Source organism: Gekko japonicus, unplaced genomic scaffold, assembly GCF_001447785.1.
Source record: "Gekko japonicus isolate JY-2015 unplaced genomic scaffold, Gekko_japonicus_V1.1 scaffold298, whole genome shotgun sequence".
Lineage (NCBI taxonomy): Eukaryota > Metazoa > Chordata > Lepidosauria > Squamata > Gekkonidae > Gekko > Gekko japonicus.
The window spans coordinates 907,734-929,513 of record NW_015163615.1 but is presented as its reverse complement, the minus strand read 5'-3'; the positions used below and the strand labels follow the sequence as shown (position 1 = coordinate 929,513).

The 21,780-nt window shown below is 43.5% G+C and overlaps 1 protein-coding gene across 1 annotated transcript in view; it reads left to right on the top strand.

Moving 5' to 3' along the window:
• Window positions 1-11,178, top strand: part of LOC107107144 (NACHT, LRR and PYD domains-containing protein 3-like) — a 16,388-nt gene extending 5,210 nt beyond the window's left edge. The window contains exons 3-6 of the mRNA XM_015407393.1: window positions 630-2,346; window positions 4,324-4,410; window positions 6,600-6,767; window positions 11,057-11,178. Coding sequence (XP_015262879.1) covers window positions 630-2,346; window positions 4,324-4,410; window positions 6,600-6,767; window positions 11,057-11,153 — 2,069 coding nt within the window. The 3' untranslated portion in view covers window positions 11,154-11,178. The remainder of the gene's footprint in view (window positions 1-629; window positions 2,347-4,323; window positions 4,411-6,599; window positions 6,768-11,056) is intronic.
• Window positions 11,179-21,780: the final 10,602 nt, after the last annotated feature.

Genomic DNA, 21,780 nt, shown 5'->3' with positions numbered 1-21,780 from the left:
AACCCTTAGGAGAGTGATGATCTTTTGCATGATGCTAGATGAATTTATTATTGCACCATGTTGTTTTAAATTGCTTTTATTGTAACTGTTAAGTTGTTTTATTTATTAATGTGTTGGTATATGTGAAGGGGCTGCAGTGGCTCAGAGGTTAAGACACTGAACTGCAGACCGGAAGGCCTGTAGTTCAGCAGTTTGAGACCCTAAGTGTCGCGTGACGGCGTGAGCTCCCATCTCTGGTCCCAGCTCCTAGCAACCTAGCAGTCTGAAAGCAAGAAATTGCAAGTAGATAAATAGGTACTGCTTCAGTGGGAAGGCAAACAGCATTCTGTGCGCCTCAGCGTTTAGTCATGCCGGCCACATGACCACGGAAACATCTTCGGACAGCGCTGGTGCTTCGGCTTGGAAATGGAGATGAGCACCGCAACCCTAGAGTCGGATTCAACTGGCTTTCAAGCAAGGGAAACCTTTACCTTTTTATATGTTGTACACCGCCCTGAGCCTTTTGGGGGAGAGTAGTTTATAAATTGAATCAATTTATCAGTGTATCACAAATGATGGACCTTTTCTTTTATAAATTGAATCAATTTATCAGTGTATCACAAATGATGGACCTTTTTGCCTTGAACTAGGTTACAAAAGGAAGTATGCTGAGACTGTGATGGAAAACTACCAGCTGATAGAGGACAGGAATAGTTTGCTTGGTGAGAGCAGCCCTTTAAATGAACGATTCATAGAGCTGCTTATTATCAGGGATCATCGACCTCAGAAGCAGAAGGAGCACGAGTTGGCTGCTACTGGCAGGAGGCACCTGGAGATCCTGGAAGAAAACGCTTCTGTTTATTCATCAACTGCCACTGAAAACCTTTTTGAACCTGATAAATCTGGAGTAACCCCAAGAACAGTAGTGCTCCAGGGACCTGCAGGGATTGGCAAATCAATGACCGTGCAAAAGATCATGCTGGACTGGGCTGCTGGGGAGCTCTATCAGGGCCTCTTTGACTATGTGTTCTGCATTCGCTGCCGAGAACTGAGCCTAACTGAAGAAGCCAAAAGTCTGGCTGACCTTATTATAGAACAGTGTCAGGACATGTATGCCCCCATGAAAGAGATCTTAGCCTTCCCTGAAAAACTGCTTTTCATCATTGACGGCTTTGATGAGCTTCCTTTCTCATTACAGCCTGAAGATGATCATTGCTGTGCCAGTCCTTCTTCAAAGATGTCCATGCAAGGTATTCTGAGCAACCTGCTGAGGAAGACGCTGTTGCCTAAATCCTATCTGTTAATCACCACGAGGCCTGGTGCTGCAGAGAGACTGCAAGGCTATGTGAAGTTCCCCAGATTTGCTGAGATCCTGGGATTCTCTGAAAAGGGTCGCCGTGAATATTTTTCCAAATTCTTTAAAGATGAGGGGAAAGCCAACCTAGCCCTGCGATTCATTGAAAATACCACTGCAGTGTCCACCATCTGCTTTATCCCCATGGTATGTTGTATCATCTGTTCTGTCATTAAAGTGGAACTGGAAACGGAGGATGAGATTGCAGACACACTGGACACCACAACCAAGGTCTTTGTGCAGTTTTCTCTCAGTCTCCTTAAGCATGATTCCCAAAAAAGAAAGAAGTCCCTTTTGGATGAGTTCAGGAATCTTTGTTCCTTGGCACGAGCCGGCATTCTAGAACAGAAAATCCTCTTTGAAGAAGATGACCTCAAGGAACATAACTTGGCTGTGTCTGATCTTAAGGACCTGTTTCTTGATAGGAGGACATTCCACAGGGGGATTGGCCGCCACAGCCTCTACTGTTTTCTCCACCTCTGCTTTCAGGAGTTTTGTGCTGCCATGTTTTATATTCTGCCAGGTGAGAAAACGAGAGCCCCCGATGATAACGAGATGGACCTGAAGAAACTCTTAGATGTATGTGAAAAGCCAGGCAATGAGCATCTGACATTAACTGTACGCTTCCTATTTGGCCTGAGCAGTGAAAAGGTGCAAGCCTTCCTGGAGGAAGCCATGCAGTGTAAGATGTCTGACCTTGCCAAGCCTCTCTTGTTGCAGAGAGCAGAAGAGGTGGCTGCTGAGGATCCTCCTCGGAAAGGTTATCGCCTGCTGAATTTTTTCCACTGTCTGTTTGAGAGACAGGAAGCAGAACTTGCAAGGCGTGTGGTGCATCGTTTCCAGACTATTAACATTTCTTTCAAGACGCTTTCGGTATTGGACTGCCGGGTTCTGGCATTCTGCTTGCAGCACAGCACCATCCAAGATCATGCCATTGATTTAACCTTCTGCAGACTGAAGACTCATCATATGAAAGCTTTGGCCCCAGGGATACAAAACTGTGCCATTTTAGAGTAAGTGACTCCATCTTGTTATTTTTGTAGGAGTAAATAAAAGATTTATGAAATGTGTGCAGAAGGACTACGTCATGATGTAAACATTTTTATTGATACAGTCTCCCTTTTTATTGATGTTACCGCAATAAACCCAGGTGTGTCAGCATAGGGCATTATGGTTTAAGGGCCTGAGATGATAGGAACCTCCCCGTTCCCAGGGACAGGATTTATTTATTTAGGAATTTTTGCACTGTTTTTCTTGTTCTTATCGAAGACCCAAAGTGGCTTACAAAATAACAAAATACAGTTTGAACAAACAGTGTAATACGCCACATCGGGGGTTAGTCCTGGATCCACTAGCTTATTATTTATTTATTTATTTATTTATTTAATTCCATTTCTCCCCCGCCCTCCCCGCATGCGGGCTCAGGGCGGCTTACAAAGCTTGCCTCATGAAGGCTGTGGGTGACATGGCATAGGCTAAGGGCTCGGAGTCCTGTGGCTCTTGCTCTTCAACTCATGCTAAAAGGTTCATGCCTTTGGCTAATTCCAGGCTTTAATACCTGCAGTGGAAACAGAAGTGTATTCTAGATGTTATATAGCTGGTAGAGACGTGCCCCAAATTCCCCTCCTTGCTAGGAATTTAGAATGCACTAGACCCTTGCAAAGCAAAGCAGAAAGGAATATAAGAAGTGACAACACAGGCTGCACTACCCAGTGATTCATCAACATATGATAAATGGTACAGGGTTCCCCCAGGCCAATTCAGGTAGGTAGCCGTGTTGGTCTGAAGCAACAGAACAAAGATTGAGTCCCGTGGCACCTTTAAGATCAACAAAGTTTATTTTGGGGTACAAGCTTTCGTGTGCATGCACACTTCTTCAGATATCTGAAGAAGCATGTATGCACACGAAAGCTTATACCCGGAATTAAATTTTGTTTTTCTTAATGGGTGATTTGGCTACCTGTATAAAAGGTTTAGACTGAGGATGTCCTGTTCAAATGGCAGGCATCACCACTCCAGAGCTAAAGTTGACCTGCAAAATAGGTTGAAGGAAGGATGAGGAGTAGGCCTTGCAAGATTTGGTAGGCACCACATAGTTGATTGTTAATACCTTATTGGCAGCAGACTTAGTATAAATCTCTGCAATCTCCTTGTTCTCCTGCTCAGAATAGTATGAGCATGGAAGCCAGGAAAACCCTTGACCAGCTAAGTCAAATATGTAGTCTGATTTGAACTGCCATATATGTTACTGGGTGCATCCTAGACCTGGAAAAAGACACCTGATTTGATCATTTAATGTGTTCTAGATCTTGATCCTTCTTCTCAATAGGAAACTTGAGATAAGAAAATAAAGTACGTTTGGTTAATGAGTACTAAATCTTCCCCATAAAAGTCTCATTCTGATCCCTAAAACCTAGAATTGGCTGGCTGAATCCGTAGGAGTTTTCATCTCATGGATCTAGATTTGCACAAAACTCAAAAACCTGCTTTTGGAAAGTTCATTGTGGTCAATCAGAATAAATTATGCAAAGGTTCAAAGCAATATGCATTAAACTTTTGAGTTTTTGCAAAATTCTGGGATTTCTGATAGAGCAGTAGGAATGCATGTAAGGAAGCAATAAGTGCAGAGAGGCCGAAAGAATTATAAGGAAGTGTGCAGAAGGCAGGATTCCCATCTCAGGTACCAGAAAGTACATTTAAATAATCATTAACCATGCATTTTCAAGCTTTTTCCTAACCACTTTGAATAGAAACTTACTCTCTTTAAAAAGAAGTGAGCAATGACTCATGAAAGCTCATGCCCTGTCACAAATTTTGTTAGTCTTTAAGATACTACTGGACTCTTGCTGTCTTTAAAAAGAAGACTTGAGGCTCTCTGATATTTCTTCATTGAATGACAGGATCCTAGCCATGCAGACCACAACTTTATATATTTGTCTGAAGTTTTGAATGCGCCTCTAAGAGTTTTTTTTCCCCTCTTCCCTCCACAGATTTGGAAGCAATAGACTTGGAAACTCAGGAGTGAATGTTCTCTGCACCATTCTGAAGGAATTAGATTGTAATGTGAATACCCTGAAGTAAGTAACACAGGAGTGGAGATGTTGGGACTGCATATGCAGCAACCCAAAGAGGAACACACAGTGTAGGTATACAAGGGAATAGTAATGTGTGAAAAAGACGCTAACACTAGTTCAATAATAACCAAAGTATTGATACAAATGCAACCATATAAGCACAATCAAGTCCAATCTTAAAGTAGAAAGTTTCCTCTTGAGATGAAGACGTATGAAGAATAATATATGAAGAATCCGGATATTAAGAATTCGGTTTCGAAGAAACAATACATCTTCAAAGATATATTGTTTCAGTGTCTATAAAGCATATATTACCTCAAGAGGAGACTTTTCTACTTTAAGATTTGACTTGATTGTGCTTATATGGTTGTATTTGTATCAGTACTTTGGTTATTATTGAACTAGTGTTAGCGTCTTTTTCACACAGATTACTATTCCCTTGGGACTGCATATGCAGGCATCCCAGTCTTCATGTTTAGATTATTGGACAGCTTTGTCCTGCTCCAGTGGGTCTGCTGGGAATCCAGGCGCACTGAGCATGAATTGAAGGGGCTAGCAGCAAGAGGGTAGGCAGTGGTCAGCAGAAAGAAGTAGCTGGGTGGTGGTGTTGAGAGCAGGCGGCAGGATGTTCAGGGAGCAGCAAAGATGGGTGTAGTGAGAATAGGATCATCAGAACCAGGGTCAGTTCCAGGGCAGGATACAATTTACCTTAAGGTACAGTGTTCAGCTGAGGTCTTATAGCCTGGGTGCAGGACTTGGTAACAGCTCAAGCCTTTCCCTTCAGTGGAGTGGGGAAACCAGGCTTTGGCTTGCAGCTTTGTACACGCACATCACTTAGTCTCTTGATATGTCTCCTAGAATCTATAGTAGTGATTCATGAAGGGTCTTGTGGCATTGATCATGCTGATTCATCAGGTGGAAGTTCAAGCTGCCCAGTCAGCTGGTTTGAGTCCTTGTTCGCTATTTTTTCTTCCTCCACTGAGTCCATGGGCTGTTCTTACTTTGGGAATTTAGGGTATGTTGCTCCTCTGAATCTGTGTTGGTAAGAGCCTTTGACTTCTTACTTGAGGATGGAGTCATGATAATCTGTAGTTGTGAAGGGCCACTTTTCTATAGAGTCCCGCTTCACTTTCCTCCCAAATTCCTGGTGAAAAGACACCAGCGCAGAGTGTGTCCAGGTTTTTTTGCCATTGTTGATATTGACCATAGTCCTAACTAGGGATGGGCATGAACCAATTTACAAACTGAATTTCGTGATGAAACAGGGTGATTTGTGCATTCATGAATTATGATTCATGCAATCATGCTGTTCGCAGACTGTCCACGAACCACCATGGTTTTTGCTGAGAATTGTTTGGTTCGTAAGAGGGTTCATGGTGGCGCGGCACAAGTGAGCGTTCTGAATTGAGTGAGCCACAGTGGCATGACTTGTGCAAGTTGACTTGTGCGAATTGTGCCCCCGCTGCAGTATGATGCGAGTGAGCTGTCAGAAAGCATTTAAATGCCTTCTGCTCTGCACTTGCGAGAGCCACTACGGCTTCCGCAGAGGGAGCAAAAGTCATTGCTGAACTGTATTAGATGCAAGCCATTTCAGTAATGCCTTTCGCTCCCCTCTGCTTGGAAGCTGCACAAACCTCATGGACCCAAACCGGCTTGTTAAATGGAACAGTTCATTGAGGTTCACAAACCATGGTTTGTGAGACCCCATGAACCACCACAAACCTCAATTTTTCTGGTTCACGCCCATCCCTAGTCCTAACCTGTAACAGAAAGGAGCACAGTGTCTCTGTTTAGGATATCACATGCCAGAAAGCAGCCTCTCAGCGGCCTGTTGTCTTGAACGTGGCCATCAACTACATGGCAATTTTTGGAAGATACTGGTAGGAATAATACCACCCCACATTTGTCACTTCTGTGCATAACAATTATGGAGCAACCAATGCCCAGTGTGGGATTAGTAACTGTTCGTGAACCTTTCTTTATGATCATAGCACAGTGCGCCTAAGAAACTGAGTCATGTTATACATGAAACATATCCCAAGGGCTATGGATTGGGCTGGGAGTAGATTTTACAGAACAGCTCTCTATTGTCATTTGATTGTGTTGTCACCGACATTGAAGAAAAAGTGAAAGTGATTAGACCTAGTTCATGACCTGCTTGTGGTTGCTTCTTCTTTTTGTATCATTGACAGTCTTGGTGAGAACTTCCTCACGGATGCCTGTGCCCAAGAACTTTGTGCTACTCTGAGCACTAGCAAAACACTTGTCAGTCTAAACCTTAGTGATAACTCCTTCACAGAGGCAACTGTGCCATTCATCGTACACCTCCTGAAGACTTGCACAGGCCTGTCTATTTTATAGTGAGTATTGGAAAGGATGGGAATGAGAATTTACCCTGTCTTAAAGAAAACGGAGCTGCGGTGGCTCAAGTGGTTAAGACGCTGAACTGCAGGCTGTGGAAGGTCGGTAGTTCAGCAGTTCGAGACCCGAGTGTGCCGCATGACGGAGTGAGCTCCCGTCTCTAGTTCCAGCTCCTGCCAACCTAGCAGTTCGAAAGCAAGAAATTGCAAGTAGATAAATAGGTACCACTTCGGTGGGAAGGTAACAGCGTTCTGTGCGCCTTGGTGTTTAGTCATGCCGGCCACATGACCACAGAAACGTCTTCGGACAGCGCTGGCTCTTCGGCTTTGAAACGGAGATGAGCACCGCAACCCTAGAGTTGGATTCGACTGGCTTTCGAGCAAGGGAACCTTTACCTTTAAAGAAAAGGGAGAGTATCATTCCACTGCAGTAGTTCATAAAACCAAGAGAACTAGGGGACTGGACTCTCTTTGTGTGTGTGTGTGTGAGACAGACAGACAGACAATATGAAAGAATGGCAAAAAGTTACAAGCAAGCTTTATCTTTAACCCAAACCTCACAGCTTGGCCAGTAAAGGTTTATCAGCAGAAGACTCTTTAAGCATTTATTTAGAAAGATTATTTAGGGTTTTTTAACTGCCTTTCAACCATATCTACACATACTAAAATAACAAACACGCATGTATATCCAGATATCAGAAATCCTTATCCAGACACAAAGATAAATATTAAAGCAGTAGGACAATGTAAATATTCAGGAATAAAACCAGTTGGTGGACACCTTGCAAAGACATAAGCAGAAATCACATGGTCATAAGAACATCTTATCCAGTCCAGTATGGTGCTGTAAACAAATCGTTGTGCAGCCTTTTTTACTCTGCTCAGTGCTAGGTCTAATCTAGAGACAGATTATTCTGCAGGCCTCCAATTTCCCAACCAGATTTCCTCCTGGCCAGAGGAAGGCAGGGTGTGGACTCATTAAATCCAGTGAAAGCATGATAGAGGATATTGTGGGGGAGATGATAGCTTATCCACTGTGTATCTAAACCAGAGGTGTTGAACTCATTTGTTACGAGGGCTGGATCTGACATAAATGTCACTTTGTTGGCCCAGGCCCTGTGTGCCATAAAATGAAACACAAGGGACCAAAGATACAAACTTTCTAAAGATGATTTCAGATGCTGAATGGCAATAGCAGACTTGATTGGATTAGATGTGATATAGTAAAGGTAAAGGTTCCCTTGCTCGGAAGCCAGTCGAATCCGACTCTAGCGTTGCGGTGCTCATCTCCGTTTCAAAGCCGAAGAGCCAGCGCTCTCCGAAGACGTTTCCGTGGTCATGTGGCCGGCATGACTAAACACCAAGGCGCACGGAACGCTGTTACCTTCCCACCGAAGTGGTACCTATTTATCTACTTGCAATTTCTTGCTTTCGAACTGCTAGGTTGGCAGGAGCTGGAACTAGAGACAGGAGCTCACCCCGTCTTGCGGCTCCCGGGTCTTGAACTGCTGAACTACTGACCTTCCACAGCCTGCAATTCAGCGTCTTAACCACTTGAGCCACGCAGCTCCTAGATGTGATATACAGAGGGGTAATAGACGTGGAGTTATCAGCATTGGTAATGAGACATGAAACCTAGGTCTCAGTTTGGTCCAGGAGGATTCAGTCCAGGAGGATGCAAAGAATAAATGGAAACAAAGTCTACAGAAGTGAACAGTGATTCATGACAGCTCATCCCCTGCTGTTAGTCTTTAAGGTTTTTGTTAGTCTAAGGTGCTACTGGACCCTTACTCTTTCTACTGCTATTAGAAACCACAACATTCAAAAACCAGTGGGGGAACATTTAAACCTTGCAGGACATTCAATTGCTGACCTAAGAGTAGCGGTTCTCTTACAAAGGAATTTCAAAGAGAAATTAGAAAGAAAGAGTGCTGAATTGCAACTGATAATGAAGATAAAGAAAATGCATCCTCCTGAACTAAACTGGGACCTGGATTTCTTCTCTCTTTACCAATGCTATTGTAATTTGGGGCCTGAAATCATTTCACTGTCCAAGATATAAGGACAGATGTACTCATATTCTAGCTGTAGCTGAATAAATGAGAAGTAACTCATAAAAGCTTTATGAATTACTGCCACAAATTTTGCTAGTTGTTCCCTTCTTGCTCCCTTCTACTAATAAAACTTGCAAGCTGTGCTGTTAGGTTTCTCTCCCCCATCTGTTAGAACTGGAAAGGGAGATATCTCTCTCCTCTTCTCTCTGGCTCTTTCACTCCCCCTCCCTCCCTCCTTCTCTCTCTGAAGAAGTGTGTGCACACACAGAAGCTTATACCTGGAATAAAACTTTGTTAATCCATGGAGGTCCAGCTCTCTGGCTCTTTTCCTCCCCTTCCATTTCTTCCCAAAGGAGGAGGGGGAGGAACCCTCAGCCAGTCAAGGGAAGGGAGGCTTGGCTTTCTTTCCTCTGCGAAACAGAAAGCAGGAGAGGAGGGAGCTGGGCAAAAGCAAGCTGCGATGCAGGAACAGGAAGTAGGAAGCAGACAAGAGCCAGTTGTTTGTGGGCTGGATAGAAGCCCTGCAGGGGCCGACTGCAGCCTGTGGGCTGCATGTTTGACACCCCTTATCTAAACAATGCAGCAAGCATTAAATATGGGTCAAAATCAGGGCCGCCTCTTAAATGGACAATGAGAGTAGAAGCTAGAAAGATTTGGGAGAAGGCTGGGGAAATGGGAAGGAAAAGAGCTCTTTGTGCAAAATAGGTGCACACAAGGCCAAATTTTCCTGTGCAGTAACTGGATTAGGAAATGATTGAGCTCTGCTTCCATATTTATTGCAGTGAGATCCAGCATTTTAAATATATATATGCACTGTTTACAATTGATGGTACTGGGTGTGTATTTTTCCATTTAAACTCCATGGCTTTTTGTTCCTGAATTTGAAAAGTATAGAATGGAACAATTCTAAGAGGCATCCATTGACAGGATTGGATGTAGTGCTGTTTACATTTTTTGTGGTATGTATAGTGGCAGTTGCATTTGTGCCAGTCCCTCCAGGCTCCTCCCCTGTTCCGCTTATAAGTTTTTTAAACAAAATGGATTTCCTACACGGAAGTGATTTCCATGTAGGAAATTGCATGCATGCAGCCTGCAAGTAGATTGTTACATGTGATTAACCCAAGAGTGCAATCTGCAATGAGTTGTATACATGTTGCACACCATTTCTTAGGTGGAAGTGCTTGCAGACCCAGGGGCCAGTAAGGGAGCAAAGGTGAGGGAGGAAGAACAGTGACACACAAACCAGTTTAGAGAAAACTTGGCCACAGCTTTATGATTGCAGCCACAGGAGCATTGGTGCAGCATGGGGACAGATACTGTATCAGGTGACCTGCCTGCCACCTGATATAACACCCCCCCCCCCCGCTGCCTGCCTGCCTGCCAGGGGGAGAACTGCAGAGTGCCAAGCCCTGGGTTCCACATGGGTGTTTGCCATTGCATAGTTCCTTTTCCACCTGGTGGTGAGAGCCAGCTGACAGCCCCTGAGCTGGGTAAGCTGGTGAATGGCTCTACCCTTAAGACTCCTTAAGGGAGTTCCCAAAGTGGGGGAGATGGGTGCACAGGCACAGCCTCCCCCACAAAAGGATCCGTCCCAATGCCCAGACCGCCCAACCAAGCTGTGGTGAAACAAGTGAAACAAACAGGCAAGAGAACCAAATGTAACACGTGACAACTAAAGATGAGGGAGGATTGGTGGGAGAGCCAAGACAAGCTGGGGTAAAGGCCCGAGCAGCAGCTGATTAAATAAGGGGAGGCGCGGGCCAAAACAAGAACACCAGGCCCACCTAGAGCTCTGCCGTACCTGGACCAACCCAGTGACTATATTACACTGGCCAGCCCCAAGCTGCCACAGGGGCTTACCCCCAAAGTCCCGATCTCGACCATTGAAATGAGGCTCCCTCAGACTGCTTTTGGCCTCATGCCACAAACACAGCCCCCAGGCAAGTCAGGGCCTTTGCTTCCTGTGTAGGAATTTTGTCACAACAGACAGTCCTAGGACTGCTAGTTCTACACTTCTTAGTCATATGCCTGCTCTCCCTGTATTTCTTTAAAGGAAACTCTAAATTTCATTCACTTAATTAGTTTTAATCCAAAGAGCCTTTCTCTGTGTGCTACTTACTCATTGCCATAGAGGATAGGGAGGTTGAGGTTGGCATGGCAGTGCATTGACAATGGCACTTTCCCCTCCAGGAACTCATTTTTATCTCCATTTTCTCTCCCCCCCCCCCCTTCTAGTTTGAATGATAATGGATTTGGTGACAAAGGAAGAAAACGTCTGAAACAGCATGTGAAAAAAATTGAGTCAGAACGTCCATTTTGGTTGTGGCTGTGATGCATTTACTTTAGTGTACTCGAAACCTGGAACTCAAAGTCACTATACTATTAGAATCTGATGGCGTTCACGCTTTGCAGAAGGGATTTGTGCAATAGCAAAACCTGGACATTCCAAAAAGCAGAGGCGGTTGAAAGGCTAAAGAGCTCACTGGGTGACCTTGGGCCAGCCACTCTCAGGCTAACTTACCTCACAGGGTGGTTGTTGTGAGGACAAAATGGAAGAGGGGAAGATTGGTGTTGCAAACTGATTTGGGTCCCCCTGAGGGGAGAAAAGCAGGCTATAAATAAAGGCATGCATATCTATGTATGTATGCAGGGGTTTGTGACGACCCCTTATCTGGGGAGGCCTGGTTTCACTTTAAAAGTGTTCTTTTACTTATGTTTATCTGGGTATCTCTGGCTGCCACCAGGAAATTTTAAAAGGATTTCCAAACCTTTATGCTTTTTCTATTTCTGGGTAGGTAGGTCGAGGGTTTAGGCTTTCATGAGGGTCTATGTGTTTCCTGAGGAATTATTTCTTTCAGAGCTGGCAGACTTGAATAAAAGTAGATTTATTGAAATAATTTGTAAATAAAAGAGTATAACAAGGTAACCGGTACTGTGAATATTTTTAACACTTGCTTTGTGTCTCACATAAGATCTGCTCCCTTTCTGTCAGGGATCTGGGCATGTAACTTTGTAACTTTAACTCAAGGTCATGTAAGTTCACTGTTTCTCTCCAGGACATACAGCCTTTCTTAAACTTTGTCTTCAATTACTTTCATTTACATTTTTACTATTCTCTCAGAACAACCTCAGCTGTTCTTAACTCTTAAATCACACACAGACTGTCTCTCTCTCAGACTTCAGAACCAACTTATCCCACACAGGGATGTGTCTCACTCCTCTCATACACAGAACTTAACTAACTCTCTCACTGTCTTCTTCAACTGTCTTATTCAGCTGTCCTACCTCTAACTGTCACTCCTGATAGACATACATATCATCCACACAGCATCACTTCCAAAACCCCTCCCCCTCTCACACCACTTGCCTGTTTCAACCATTCTAGATTATCACACAGCCATGCAACCAAACTTTTAAAGACACACACACACAGTTAAACATGAAATCATTACAGGGTTCTTGCCTTAACTTCTTGGAACTACTTCACCAGAAAGATGTACTTTAGAATTCTGTGCTGAGATCCTCAGTGAAGCTTGCACATCTAGCATTATTAATTTTAATAGGAGTTCTTAAATTTTTATTGTATTACGGCATGTAGATTATTGTCACAATACAATAAAAGTCATCTGAACCAGCCTTAATTCACCTGTCCCCTTGCTCATTGAAACAATAAAGATAACATGTCCACTTTTATACTATCAGTACAGTTGTTCAAATCAGTCAGTAAAACACAAAATGCATCTATATATGAAACTAAATTGTAAAAATTCACAGTAATGATATAAAAGCATGCTGCTGACCAAAAGAATTAAAATCACTGGGTATGCTCCTGTCAAATGTAAATATTTAAGGGAGCATTCCTAAGCAAGTCTACTCAGATGTAAATTCCATGTTATTCAATGTGACTTAGTCCCAGGGAAATGTCTTTAGGGTTGCAGTGTTTGTCACTTTGGTACAGCAAAGGAATTAAGCACATACTTCAAATGCTTAACTTTAGCTGGAGTCTCTTATTCTGTAAAAGGAAGCTTCCCCCCCAACCTTAAAAAACATTTTGCATTGCCTCCAGAACACAACAAGACCTGGATGGACTTTAAGGGGAAGAAGCTCATAGCCTTAGAGCTATTACTGCGTATGCTTCTTCATGAGCCTTTGGTATTCTCTTGTCTTGGCACACAGATGTTGCTTCCCTGGAAAGTCTAATTTTTCTGAAAGTGTCAAATAAAAATTGGGTTTTAAGCAGAAGCAGATTTGACAATTTGTGTATTTATCCAGGAACTCTGGTTCCCAGAAACCGTTACATGATAATAGAAATTAAAAACACATATATATTACATAAGAAAGGGCCCAGATGGACTTATGGAATGTGATCAATATGCTCAGGGGACTAGCAAGACACAGAAACAGCTTGAGAAGATAGTTTTATTACATGACTTGGCAACCAAAATATGAATTCTCATTTTGGATTTAGTTTATAGCCTTAAGAAGTCAATTTCTGGCGTCCAACAGTATTCTATATAGGGATCAGCCGTTATTTCACACCAGTGAGTTAGGGAAACAAATTACTAGGTTTCTGTGGGTCACCTAATATGAGGAGATCTCTGTTTAGACAGTGGTGCATTCTGTGCATATCTAAGTTCCCAGGTTCAAACCCTAGCATCCCTAAAGGAACTCAGGAGGAAAAGGGAAAGGCCCCTATAAAAGTCCTGTCTTGAAGAGTAACTGCAAGGGAGGATAAAGAATGTCAGGCCACTTTATAAGCCCTCCCTCAGTTGATTTACACATCAGTAATTCTACATTTTCACCTTCGCCGATACAGTTTGTTCTAAGTTCTGATGGATTCATATCAAGATGTAAATCACTGGCCACTCCTTGAGTTTCAATCACACCGTCAGCCTTCATGGCCTCAAAGCCGAGATGCAGGAGGCAGCATTTGGTGCCTTAAATGGCTGAAAAAACAAAGTAAGCTTTGGAATTGATTAAGTCCAGTTGGAGGGGAAAAGTAAAGGTAAACTTCTATGAAGACAGACAAAACAAAGTACAAAAGTCCTAGAGGTTGTAAGAATAAAAATACATCTATTGTGAAATACACAAGGCTGGTTTTTCTTGTGATTTTGATTTACCTAAGGTGTGTAGTCAGTGTGGCTTATTTTTTTAAGATTGCAAAAGTGGGTTTACGGACACATCCCACCAATTAGTGTTGTTGCCTGCTACAGTTATGATAGCATTAATTCTTCCCTTTGATACTGCCTCAGTTATGTTCTAGAAATGCCTTGTCCTTTCTAGGACTTCAAATGAGACATGGGGGGGAAGTAACTTTTTCTTCATGGTCTGGGATAGGGAAGTAAGGATAGTTAGAAAGAGGCTTGAAACTGCTTCCAGTGTAACACAGGATTTGCTTGGCTCATTCAGTTATAGTATTTCCCTGTGTACATATGCAGTTACTGGATACATATGCAGTTCTCAGCCAAGCTTTTAAAGCACTTGAGGTGAATCCCTGGCTTTCCCACATCTTCACCAATCTGACAGTATAAGTGTGAGCTCCTGGAAACTCCAGATCTTTCGCCGGCTGTCCACAGAAGTTAGGCTCTGAGACAGGAGCAACTTTGTCCTAAAGCATTCACTTAAATTGTCCTGCTTTTCCTAAAAGCCAGACTTTCAGACCTATGTAGTCTGAGAAAGGATCCCTGTTATGAACTGAGATCGAGGCAGCTCTTAACCAAGTGATTTCATGTTTATTCAGCTCATAACAACACAAGACTATGTAGTTTTACATAGAACAAAGCTGACTTATATACGATTTGAACGGGCAAAACCACACCCAGCAAACAGATAACAACCAATAGGAACACGGAGCTTGGAACCAATGAGCCTACTCCCATGTGAGACCATGTGACCACTGTCATCTGGGTCTGCTTCAAGTGCCCCCCTAGATGGGCAGCAACCCAAGAAAGCCTTCTTAGTCATGATAACAAAATTATGTTCCCTTCAGTCCTCAGTCAGAGTAGTGCTGCAGCTGCTGGGGGGGGGGGATGTCCTGCTCCTCTAACAGAGGCTAAAAGGTATGTAATTTAACAGGTGATGTTTACCTCTATGCCATGAAAATATTAATTTTTTACTTTTTTCATTTATAGTCTGCCTTTCTCACTGAGACTCAAGGTCTCAGTCTTAGAATTAGAAAACAATGTTTAAAAAGGTCAGTATAACACATACAATAAATAATGCACTAAAGCTAGACTGCAAAACTAGAGACCAGTGGGATAGAAACAACATAATACAGCCAATAAACAATATTTTTTAAAGTTGCCTACACATTTTCACAAATGTTACAGTTATAACCCTGTTCCTTTTACAAAAAATGCCCTCCTGAACATTTCCACATGCTGAATTTACAGACAATATCCTATCAACTGTGCATTAACTAAGGTTGCCAACTGGACTGGAGAAAAATGTCCAGCCCTTTTAATAAAGGTTTACTGGAATGTTATTTACCTCTACGCCATGGAAAGCTTCAGCTGCCCATTTCTGCATACTAAGGCTTTATTAAAGCATTCAAACCTGCCTACTCAGTCAGCCTTCCTACATTACAGTCCCTAGGATGACAGGGCATGGAGGTGTGGGAACTCTCAAGAGGGAAATTAAATTTTCAATCTGTATACTGAAAACTCATGAGCTTTTAAATATTTTCAAAAGAATTTTGTCAAAAAGGTTCTGTAACTCCATTCTGGCATGTTCCCTCATCAGAAAAAACTGTCTCGAGATGGTACTTAACCCCCCAGCAAATACACAAATTTAGCAGAACCAGTAGCCCCATATGCTGGAAAGGTTGCGGACAACTAGGGACTTACCTGCATTGCTGGTGGACCTGCCCCAAGATGCAACTGTTTTGGACATGTAAAACTACAGATGGAGAACATCATAGCTCAAAATATCCCTCTCATGCCAGAATCCTTCCTGCTCTCACGCCAGAATCCTTCCTGATGAACCACTGGGACGACTCCATCCAGGACCAAAGAAGGGATCTTATCTCAACTCTTCTGGCAGTAGCTCGCTTATCCATTGCCGCTAGCTGGAAATCCCCAACAGCACTTTCCATAACAACCTGGCAGGACAAGCTGTGGGAACATCTTGTTATGGCAAAAATTTCTGATTCACTCAAGATTTCACACTCAGACACACCCCATACCTCCAAATTTGTGCCAACATGGTACCCTGTTGTCTCCTACTTACAAGCTCTCGACATCCTCCCCCCCAAACCCTCTCTTTCTTAAATGGCTAACCCTGTAGGTTTGTATCTTCATTTACCAAAGGTTTTTGTAGTTGTAGGCACTGAATTACGCTGTATCTTCGCTTTATGTTCTGTATGTCATATTAAAATCAATAAAGATGATTTAAAAAGAAAAAGAAAAAAGGCCCAGTCTCAGGTAACACTAGCAGCTTTCTCAAGCACAGCGTTCCTCTTTTAGTCAGCAGGGGCACAGAGAGCAGGTCTTGAGCAGAAGGTCTTAACTGGCAGTCTAGATTGTATGGGAGGGGAAGGTCCTTCAGGTACACTCACCCCAAGCCATTTAAGGCCTTAAAGGTAAGAACCAGCATAGTCATGAGGAAAGGATTGTGCCGAATTAGGGCAGGGCCAGTACAGATCTTTTTCAGCACAAGGGTTTGTGGCGTGGCTGTTAAATTGGCAGAATAGGGCAGGGATAAGGAAGTGGAAAATGGTGAGCACCTTAAGCCGTCCCGTGTTTGGGAACCAAGGGTCTTCAGGAACGGCCTGCAGGCTACTATGGCCCTGGGCGATGATTCCCTCTGGTGGCCTCTTGGGTAAGCTCCTCTCTGCAAGCTGTAGGGTTTCGGGGGTAGGCGCTCCTGGGAGGCTACCAGTGGCTGGGCTGCTGGTCGCAAGCCAGATTAATGGTTTAAGACCGGGGTTGGTGGCTCGCCCACATATTAGACCAGGAGGTTGGTCAGCATGACACCTGCCTGATCTGTTCCGCTACCTAGGAAGTGCTCCCTTGCCGGTTTGTTAATAAATTATAGTTAATAAAGTGGCCCTTGTTTGATCCAAACTGTTGTCCGCCTCGTTATTACGCCTGTGGGGGCAAACAGACTGTTTTCAAAGGTAGCCCCACACAGAGCACACTGCAGCAATCTAACTTGCATATGATTGGAGTATGGCTCAATGTTCCATCTAAGCTGAGTTAGTGTGAGCTAGCTCACAGTTTTTCAGCCTCCGGCTCACACGTTTTTGTGTTTGCTCAGGAAGGACAGCTCCAGAGCAAACTGATTTATGCAGCAGCCAAGCCGCTCGCTCACAACTTTAATACCAGAAGCTCACAGAGTAGAATTTTTGCTCACAAGACTCCACAGCTTAGAGGGAACATTGGTATGGATCAATGTGGCCAGTTACACTTTATGAGGAGCAGCTGTAGCTGGCATATAAGATGAAGCTGATAAAAGGTGCAAGGAGCCAGGGAGGACACCTGAACCCCCAGCCATAGACAAGGATCCGGTAGCACTTCCAGACAATGAACCTGCTCCTTCAGGAGGAGTGTAACTCTCTCTACAAAAGGATAGCTCCACAGTCCCTGAGCAGCTTCTCCATTGCCCAACAGCAGCTTAGTCTTATCTGAACAGAGATTCAGTTTATTGCCCCCCATCCATCCCATTACCTTCTCCAGGCACAAATTCAGGACTTCCACAGACCCACCCGAGTCACCTGTAATATAGTAGCAGGGGTATCATCTACATATTGGTGACACTTCACTCCAAATCCCCGTATGAACTCTCCCAGCCATTTCATGTAGATGTTAAATAGCAGGGGGACTTCTCCATCCCATGACCATCCAAGACCATGGAATGACCCTCACACCTGCCCTGCCCTAATTCGGCACAATCCTTTCCTCATGGCTATGCTCAAGACCTGGGATAATCTCAAATCTAAACTGGTACCAGAGATTTCTAGACTCTCATCATTCTTATACCAAAACTGGTTTCCTCCCAGAAACAACACAGTAATAGCTAACATCTGGAGATGCACTGACATGACTCGCCTATCGGGTATTTCTTTCTTCAGTTCCAAAAACGGAACTGAAACAAAAAATAGGTCATCCAGTCCCATTTTTATAACCTCCAATTAAGCCATACAATGTTACAATTTAAACTTCCTAAAACACACCCCTATGTAACTTTAAGGAGTTTATGGATGCCACAGAACATAACATAACTTCAAAGGCTTGATTACTAAAATTTATGATACCCTCATCCACCTAGACACTGATAGACCACTTGGCTATCAACAAAAATGGCAATATGACTGCAATGCTACTTTCTCTGATGAACAATGGAATTACGCCTGGTCCTCGCCTCTAATAACTTCTCCAGTTATCAGCAGAAAACCCCAATCTTTCAAATTCTCAACTGCTGGTACCTCACCCAAAAAACACACTTTAATTTCTTCCTCTCACTACCCCTCATGCTGGAAAAAATGCAGAGAGTTAAGATCCTACGCACACTGCTGGTGGTGCTGACCTGTCATAGAAAACTACATAGAAAGCTACACAATTCCACCCTCACCGGAACTGGTTTTCTTCGACATTTGGAGAGATCTGGACATCCTGAAAATTAGGCAGGAACTAGTTTCTAGTCTTCTTGTCGGTGCCAAATCCTCAATTGCTTCCAGGGGGAAATCTCATTCAGCCCCTACATGGAGAAGATTACAGACCACCTCCAACATTCGGAAATCAATCCTAAAGAATCCTGTTTTGCGGAGGAATGGCTTCAGTTCCTAGAACACATCTCAGCAAATGAAATCTAGCCCCACAACTCAGTGCAGCTAAAATTAATCTACCTCTAACAAATGACTCTAACTATCTCTAAATAATTCCAAACTCATGCAGAGCAAAGTCATGGAATGCTCAATGACACTATAACAGATAGCAGTTCAGCTTCCTCCTGATACTTTTCACTGTACTGTTAATTATAGTTAACTAACTGTAAGTTTAAATTTATCCTATCTCCTACACTGTGCTGAATGATCTGTTTCACGTATTTCATGACATTATTTGTGATACTGTCCCTAATTGTACTTGATGAAAATATTTGAAAATTTTCAATTAAAAAAAAATAGCATGGGGAACAAGATGGAACCCTGTGGGACCCATAGCATAAATGCCATGGGGCCAGGCAGCATTCCCCCCAAGCACCACCTTCTAGACCATGCCAGTCAAGTAACAGAGAAACCACTGAAGCACAGTGCCCCCCACTCCCAACCCAACTAGCCTATGCAGAAGGATACTATAGTAAGTGGTACTGAAAGCTGCTGAGGGGTCCTGGAGAATCAACAGGGATGCACTTCCACTTCACTCTCCTGGCAAAAGACATTAGTCAAGGCAACCAAGGCACAGCTGAATCAGTTCAGTCTCAGAAAGCTCTTAGAACCCAGTCTGATCCTAGACTGTGGATGATTTTCAGCTGATGGACAAGCGGCTTAGAAGGGTGCCCATCACATCTAGGCTTGCACTTTGCCCCTTGTGGCTAATTGTATCACACCAGGATGGGTTGGTTAACTGGACCAGGAGGTGATAAGTGTGGGAGGGTGTGGTTCCAACCACTTTGAAAGAGGTGGTTGTGAGAGCCCTCCTGAAAAAGATATCCCTGGACTAAATGACCTAAACAACTACCACTTAGTGGCTAATATTCCATCCTGGGGCAAGGGTGATAGAGTGGGTGGTGGCTATACCGCTTCAGGTGGTCTTGGAGGAGATGGATTATATAGATCCATTTCAATCTGGACTCAGGCCTGGCTTGGGGATGAAAACTGTGCCTTGCTTGCCTTGACTAATGACTTTTGCCAGGAGAGTGAGAGGGGAAGTGCATCCCTGTTGATTCTCCAAACCCCACTCTGACAGGCTTATATACTCATATATATAGCCATACAGGCTAGTCTCTTCGTTTTATTCACACTTAACAGAATCAACTCTCTTAGTCACACAGACTAAACTGTTGGTCTTATTCACACAGAATTAGACTCAGAATTCCATAGTCACACAGACTATGTTCTCTATTCAAGCTTCACACACAGAATCCTTCATAACTCTCAGAGTCACACAGACTCTCTTCAAAACTCTTCCATACTTGTCTCTCTCATATCACAGAATCACTTCATAGGCACACATACAGAATCCTCTCAGAACACCTCCTCCTACACTCTCAGTCATCAGCCAATCAAAATACACTTGTCTCCCCTCCTTGTAGTACTGCAGTCAAACTAAACATTTAAAGGAACACACACACCAAAACATGGAATCATTACATGGTGAAAACCAGGGAGGATTGTGAGGCACTCCAAAGGGATCTGTCAAGGATGGGCGAGTGGGTGTCAACGTGGCAAATGGGGTTCAATGTGGCCAAGTGCAAAGTGATGCACATTAGGGCCAAAAATCCTAACTATAAATACACGTTGATGGGATCCAAACTGGCAGAGACTGACCAAGAGATCTTGGAGTCGTAGTAGATAACTCACTGAAAATGTCGAGACAGTGTATAACTGCAATAAAAAAGGCCAACACTATGCTGGGGATTATTAGGAAGGGAATTGAAAACAAATCAGCCGGTATCATAATGACCCTGTATAAATCAACGGTGCAACCTCATTTGGAATACTGTGTATAATTCTGGTCACCACACCTCAAAAAGGATATTATAGCATTGGAAAAAGTGCAGAAAAGGGCAACTAGAATAATAAATGGGTTGGAACACTTTCTCTATGAAGAAAGGTTAAAGCGCTTGGGGCTCTTTGGCTTGGAGAAATGACGACTGAGGTTTACAATGGTTTACAAAGGTTTACATGAGTGAGATTTACAAGATTATGCATGAGATAGAGCAGGTAAAGAAAAAAGTACTTTTCTCCCTTTCTCACAATACAAGAACTTGTGGGCACTCAATGAAATTGCTGAGCAGTCAGGTTAGAATGGATAAAAGGAAGTACTCCTTCACCCAAAGAGGGATTAACACATGGAATTCACTGCCACAGGAGGTGGCGGTGGGTACAAGCATGGACAGCTTCAAGAGGGAATTGGATAAACATATGGAGCAGAGGTCCATCAGTGGCTATTAGCCACAAGGTATAGATAGGGACTCTGGGGCAAGTGATGCACTGTATTCTTGGTGCTTGGGGGGGGGCAACAGTGGGAGGGCTTCTACTGTCCTGGCCTCACTGCTGGACCTCCTGATGGCACCTGGTATTTTTGGCCACTGTGTGACAGAGTGTTGGACTGGATGGGCCATTGGCGTGATCCAACATTGGCTTCTCTTGTGTTCTTATGTTCTTAGGTGGGGCCTGGAGATCTCCCACTTTTACAACTGATCTGCAGTTAACAGAGATCAGGTCCCCTGAAGAAAAGGGCTGCTTTGAAGGTTGGACTCTATGGCATTGTATCATGATGAGGCCCCTCCCCTCCCCAAACCCTCCACTCTCCCAGATCCATCCCTAAAGTCTCCAGGTATTTTCCAACCCAGACCTGGCAACCCTATGGCTGCCATCGCAAAAACAGGATCAAGAGTGTCTCATTCCTTCTTATGGCTGCTTTAGCTTGTCCTCTCTTCCAATTGTCTCTCTTCCTCTCAAGAGAAAGGTGATGGCAAAGAGAAGAAATAGGAGACATCAGGTTTTCCTACTGAACAGTTCTTTAACTATGCCTGAGAGCAGAAGAAGTTGCAAACATGGTGGATTGCCAGATCTCATGCAGATTAGGGAAGGAAGTGAATCCATAAATCAGGGTGAAATTTTGGCTAAAAGTCTGTCTCTGGGTAGTTAGTGGGTTGGACAGGCCTGAAATTCTTCCATTCATCTGCAGCCTTTTTCCTGGCAACTATGTTTATAGAAAGGCTGCGCAACCTCACAAACATTTTAATTGGTTTCATATTTATTGAATTCTCTCCTTATATAAAGCAAGTAGGAGTCA